Genomic DNA, 7,024 nt, shown 5'->3' with positions numbered 1-7,024 from the left:
CACCTCAGTATTTTTAAGGAGAGGTGAAACCCCTTTCAGCAATAGCTGAATAAGTGGTTTAATCACCCACATCAATTTCAGGGGGAGTGGCTCCTTGTTTGCCATCATGGAAGTGACAACATTGCATCGTTTAGTGGTGGGAGTCTGACCTTTATTGTGTCTAAGGCTTGTATTTGTCTTTAAAATGGATGTAATTTGCAGATTGGCCCAAAGCATGATTTTGTCTCTGATGTTAAAGATTACCATGTTTAACAAACAAGAATATTACTTTGAGGATGACATTGGATTGAAATTAGCATCCCCTGATTTTAAGTTTCCCCTCATTTTACATTGCTGTATTGTTGTCCCACCTATATATTATTCATAATACCTTTCCATGATTTTACATTTTACATTTTCCTGGATTTTACACCATTTTCTTCTGGTCCCCTGAAAAACGTAAAATGGGGGTTCTACTGTATTTATTTTGCAATGAACAGTGTTGTGTTTATTTTGCTTTTCTAGAACCCCCTGACCTAGAATGTGCTCCACTCTGTACCAGCATCTGGAAGAACTGGTCTTACACGTACTGACTACTCCTGCACGTGGCATTGAACATTGTAGGGTACCCTCAGTAGTGTAGTCTGTAAATAGGAGGCTCACTTAAGTCTTGCAATGCTATATATGGGTTGTGACACCAGCTTATAGTTGTTTTTTCTAGATATGGTGAATAAAGCATATTTTTGTTGTTTACTAATTTTGGTGTGTTCTTTAATACAGGCTTCTTTCTTGGATTTTCTGTCCTAGTTTTACTGCTGCTGGGTGTAAGACAGTCTTCATGATATACACACTGCCTCATATCCATCACTGTTGGGCTTATGCCAAGGGCTGCATAGGATAGACTGCACATAAACACTGCTGAAATAATGCAAATGCTTCTTCATACATACTGTGCATAAACAATGCAAAGAAATTGTTCAGTATTAAAATAAAAATTGGGTAAATAGGCTGTGCAAAATAAAAAATGTTTCTAATATAGTTAGTTAATTAAACTAACTAATGTATAAAGGCTGGAGTGATTGGATGTGTAACATAATAGCCACAACACTACTTCCTGCTTTGCAGCTCTCTTGGTTTTCAGTCATGGGTTACCAGTAACTAATCAGTGATTTGAGGGGGGCATATGGGTCATAACTGTTGCTTTTGAATCTGAGCTGAATACTGAGGATCAATTACAAACTCGCTGAGCATTTATGTCCCATGTGGCCCCCCTTCAAGTGCTGACTAACTCAGAGTTAGAGAGCTGAAAAGCAGTAAGTTGTTTTCTGTTATGTTACACATCCAGTCACTCCAGCCTTTATACATTTTTGCCTAACTAACTATATTAGAAACATTTTTTATTTTGCACAGCCTATTTATTTATATGTTTTTATTTTTACACTAAACTGTTCCTTTCAAGATAACCATCGCCATGTTGCAGGTACAGGCTGCTATGTATAATGCAATCTGCTGCATGGTGTAGATTGCTTGGGTATAGTTCATAGAAGTTGCTGAATAAAAGTCAGGGAACTTCATGTTATAGGTTGCACAAACCACACTGCTGTTAGTAAGACCATAAATTGCATGGCATCGGTACACACTGCTGATTGGTAAAGGGCTACATAGCATAGAATTCACATAATGTTGTGCGTGCCTACACATAAGGCAAAGTGCTGCATGGTGTTGCTTGTTCATATACACTATGGTATATTTGAGGGAACAGATCAACCAGATCATGACTGACCTCAAACTAGGGATGCACCGAATCCACTATTTTGGATTCGGCCAAATACCAATCCGAATCCTAATTTGCATATGCAAATTAGGGATGGGAAGGGGAAAACATTTTTTACTTCCTTGTTTATTGACAAAAAGTCACACAATTTCCCTCCCGTCCCTAATTTGCATATGCAAATTCGGATTCGGTTCAACTGGGCAGAAGGATTTGGCCGAATCCTGCTGAAAAAGGCCGAATCCTGGATTGGGTGCATCCCTACATCAGGCCAAAGTCAATCAGAAGGGGTTCAATAGAGACCGGGTACTCAGAAAATGTAGTCAGGGGCAGACATTGGTGTCAGTGCCCTTTAAAAATACAAATTTTGAGCCGTTAACATTGCTGATGTGTGCTCCCTGCCTCACCATTGGAGTTGATGCTGCAGCACGATCATGTCAGCTACATTGCCTCAGAGGAGGCAGCACAAATTTGTGGATAGACATGACTGTGACATGAGATGCACGATTTTTACTACAGACAGTGCTTTCTCATTTACACCGTGCATAGAAGACTGGAGGTACTACACCCTATTGTGTTGCCTTTTTCCTGAAAGTTAACATCAAATAATGCAGTTGTATCATCACTTTTGTCTTAATGCTCCCTTACTTGAAAGTTTTATATTGGTGCAACTTTTTTAATAAGAGTTAAAGGGGTTGTTCACTACTTTAAGTATGATGTAGAGAGTGATATTCTGAGACAATTTGTAATTGGTTTTCATTTTTTATTATTCGTATATTCTGAGACAATTTGTAATTGGTTTTCATTTTTTATTCGTAGGTTTTGAGTTATTTAACTTTTTATTTGGCAGCTCTTCAGTTTGCAATTTCAGAAAGCTGGTTGCTAGGGTCCAAATTACCTTAGCAACCATGCATTGTTTTGGATAAGAGACTATGAGGAGGAGAGGATGGAATAGAAAGACGAGTAAAATAAAGTAGCAATAATAATAAATTTGTAGCCTTATAGAGCATTTGTTTTTTTAGATGGGGTCAGAGACCCCTAATTCAAAGCTGCAAAGAGTCTGCAGAAGGCAAATAATTCGAAAACTTTAAAAAATAAATAATGAATGCCAATTAAACGTTGCTTAGCTTTAGCCATTCTATAACATACTAAAAGTTAACTTGGTTGAACCACCATTTAAGGGGCTGATTAATAATTGGTATCACTTTTCAAGCAGGTTCATTAAATGATAATTTTTCCTATTTAACAATGTAATTTCCTTGCTGCTGGAATACATCCTTCTTGCACAAAAAATAGCGGTGTAAAATAAAAGTCTCTGTGCTCAAAGATATGTTTATAGATTCTCAGCCAATGTAGGGGCTCTGTAATTACCATCATTGCACCTTTCATAATGTCAGTCATCAAGCTGCACTGATGAATTATCCACATTTGTATATCAGAGAGAATTTTGGAACAGATAAAGTACAGGTATGGAACCTGTAATACAGAATGTTTGGGACCTGGGGCTTTCTGGATAAGGGATCTTTCCATAATTAGTAACACTAGAACTTAAGTCTACTAAAACACATTTAAAGATTAATTAAACTCATTTGGATTGTCTTGCTTCCAATAAGGATGAATTATATCTTAGTTGAGACAAATAACAGGGCACTGTTTTTATTAGTACAGAGAAAAAGGAAATAATTTTAAATTTTTTTTAATTATTTGATTACTATGGAGTCTATGGGAGATGCCTTCCTGTAAAGATAACGGATCCCATACCTGTACATGAATAAAATATAATGCAGTGTTTTGTTGGCATTTGACAAACCACTAGTGCACTATAACTTCCGAGAAAATTGAAACTATTTTTTCCATACCCACGAGTATTGAAAATTATTTTTCTTTTATTTATTGAAGAAATTGCGAGTTCAGAAATACTTGGTGATGTGCCTATTGATAAAGAATGTGACTACAGTGTGGAAGAAGCCACGGACCAAAGCTGCACTAACATAGGACTGGAAGGTACAACTTTCTTTATGCCATAGGGCAGGTGTTTAAATATAAGCATCACCCCTTTATTATTTCTACCGTTTCTGCTGTGTAGCCATGAGGGCAGCCATTTAAGCTGCTGGAGAAAAGGCACAGGTTACATAGCACATAACAGATAAAACACCATTGTATTGGATAGGGCTGTTATTGCTATGTAACCTGTGCCTTTTTTCCCACCAGCTTGCCCCCATGGCTACATAGCAGCTTGTTTATATAAACTATAGTAGTACTTATCTATTATCTACTGTGTATCTTGTACTTGAATGACTGCCCCCATGGCTACACAGCAGCTTGTTTATATAAACTATAGTAGTACTTATCTATTATCTACTGTGTATCTTGTGCTTGAATGACTGCCCCCATGGCTACACAGCAGCTTGTTTATATAAACTATAGTAGTACTTATCTGTTATCTACTGTGTATCCTGTGCTTGAATGTCTGCCCCCATGGCTACACAGCAGCTTGTTTATATAAACTATAGTAGTACTTATCTGTTATCTACTGTGTATCCTGTGCTTGAATGGCTGCCCCCATGGCTACACAGCAGCTTGTTTATATAAACTATAGTAGTACTTATTTGTTATCTACTGTGTATCCTGTGCTTGAATGGCTGCCCCCATGGCTACACAGCAGCTTGTTTATATAAACTCTAGTAGTACTTATCTATTATCTACTGTGTATCCTGTGCTTAAATGACTGCCCCCATGGCTACACAGCTTGTTTATATAAACTTTAGTAGTACTTATCTGTTATCTACTGTGTATCCTGTGCTTGAATGGCTGCCCCCATGGCTACACAAGCTTGTTTATATAAACTATAGTAGTACTTATCTGTTATCTACTGTGTCTCCTGTGCTTGAATGGCTGCCCCCATGGCTACACAGCAGCTTGTTTATATAAACTATAGTAGTACTTATCTGTTATCTATGTGTATCCTGTGCTTGAATGGCTGCCCCCATGGCTACACAGCAGCTTGTTTTTATAAACTATAGTACTACTTATCTGTTAACTTCTGTGTATCCTGTGCTTTAATGGCTGCCCCCATGGCTACACAGCAGCTTGTTTATATAAACTATAGTAGTACTTATCTATTATCTACTGTGTATCCTGTGCTTAAATGACTGCCCCCATGGCTGCACAGCTTGTTTATATAAACTTTAGTAGTACTTATCTGTTATCTACTGTGTATCCTGTGTTTAAATGACTGCCCCCATGGCTACACAGCAGCTTGCTTATATAAACTATAGTAGTACTTATCTACTGTGTATCCTGTGCTTGAATGGCTGCCCCCATGGCTACACAGCAGCTTGTTTATATAAACTATAGTAGTACTTATCTGTTATCTACTGTGTATCCTGTGCTTAAATGACTGCCGTCATGGCTACACAGCAGCTTGTTTATATAAACTATAGTAGTACTTATCTACTGTGTATCCTGTGCTTAAATGGCTGCCCCCATGGCTACACAGCAGCTTGTTTATATAAACTTTAGTAGTACTTATCTGTTATCTACTGTGTATCCTGTGCTTACATGACTGCCCCCATGGCTACACAGCAGCTTGTTTATATAAACTATAGTAGTACTTATCTGTTATCTACTGTGTATCCTGTGCTTGAATGGCTGCCCCCATGGCTACACAGCAGCTTGTTTATATAAACTATAGTAGTACTTATCTGTTATCTACTGTGTATCCTGTGCTTGAATGGCTGCCCCCATGGCTACACAGCAGCTTGTTTATATAAACTATAGTAGTACTTATCTGTTATCTACTGTGTATCCTGTGCTTGAATGGCTGCCCCCATGGCTACACAGCAACTTATTTAAATAAACAATCGTAGTCTTTCTGATGCAAATTGATGCAGTTTTAAAAGTATGTTATATGTTAATCACTTTAAATCGCTTAGATTTTTTGGTGTTACTGTTCCTAATGTATTTTACATATTGATTGAGAAGTTAAGTACAACATACAAGGTCTTTTATCACTGCTAAAGCTCAAAAATATAAACCACATCCTTTGATCATTATAAAACAAAATCAGAGTTAAAGTACATAAACCAAAGCAACTGGAAAGTCTAAAACAACTTGTATAACTATACCCCCCCGAACAATGTAGGTCACTATGAAAAGATATGACATAAAACAGCTCATATGTAAAACCCTGCATCATGTAAATAATCCATTTTCATAATAATATACTTTTTAGTAGTATGTGCCATTGGTAATCATAAATAGAAAAGTGCCATTTTAAAAAATAAAAATGGGATCCTAGGATTCACAGGGCACACAAACAAACCATAAATGTTAGGTTACATGAGCCAATTCACAGACAGTCTTTTGCTTCCACACTTCTTCCTGTTACAGTTAGAGCTGCAGTATTTCTGGTCAGGTGATCTCTGAGGCAACACACAGACCATCACAAAATGGTGGTTCAAGGCAAGAGATGTAAAAGGGCAATATTTACTTAAATATAAATTCCACTTTGGTAGGATTCTTTAATATGAACTATCTGTTGTGTAAGTATTGATTTTGGGGATAAAGTTTTCCTTTAATTGAACCTAGCCTATAGCTGTAGAATAGCTGTTAAATAGAATCCAAAATTTACTTAAGTGTTGTTCTTAGAACCAGAATTGTTCCTGCCATAGCCTTCTTCATTGAAGCTGTTAAATCTGATTCAAATATTTTCAGTGCTTTTATTTAAAGTTATTAGGAGTCGGTACATTTTTGGCGACTCTGACTCTAAATACCAAAATTTGCTCCTGACATGATAATAAGGATTAATTATATCTACGGTTTCTTTATACAGAAAAAAAGATCAGTTTTAAAGATCTAAATTATTTGATTACAATGGAGTGTATGCGACGAGGGGTGTGGCCAACCAAGCAACATCACGGCCGCATCTTTGGGGCACTCCCGGAGGTCCAAACATAACCCTGCACCATCCTTCTTTCCCATCACACCCAGCACTCACTAGGGTGTTCTGTAAGACCTGGGGGACAACACACTGCCTCTCCCAGGAAAGAGCGAGTGCACAGGGAACCAAAGAACCGGTAACGGCCTAGCGTTGTGTGTAAAACCACGGACTCGCGTGATCGCGGTCCCCGGCCGAGGCCTGACTTGCGGCATGGCCCCCCCTAGTGATGGTCAAGAAGCTCAGAGGGCGCTACAAAAGGACTGCTGTAGAGCTGTGGCCTCCATTCTCAAGAGCCTGGCCCAACTAAACTAGCACAATGAGCAGAAGCCTTC

General features: G+C 38.0%; 1 protein-coding gene across 2 annotated transcripts in view; it reads left to right on the top strand.

Moving 5' to 3' along the window:
• tdrd6.L (tudor domain containing 6 L homeolog) overlaps window positions 1–7,024 on the top strand; it is a 60,809-nt gene that overhangs the window by 15,916 nt on the left and 37,869 nt on the right. For both annotated transcript variants that reach the window (XM_018261730.2, NM_001088680.1), the window contains 1 exon segment: window positions 3,650–3,754. In XM_018261730.2, coding sequence (XP_018117219.1) covers window positions 3,650–3,754 — 105 coding nt within the window.

Source organism: Xenopus laevis, chromosome 5L (genome assembly GCF_017654675.1).
Source record: "Xenopus laevis strain J_2021 chromosome 5L, Xenopus_laevis_v10.1, whole genome shotgun sequence".
NCBI classification, from domain to species: Eukaryota; Metazoa; Chordata; class Amphibia; order Anura; family Pipidae; genus Xenopus; species Xenopus laevis.
The sequence above is the reverse complement of the archived record's forward strand: the minus strand, read 5'-3'. Positions and strand labels throughout refer to the sequence as shown.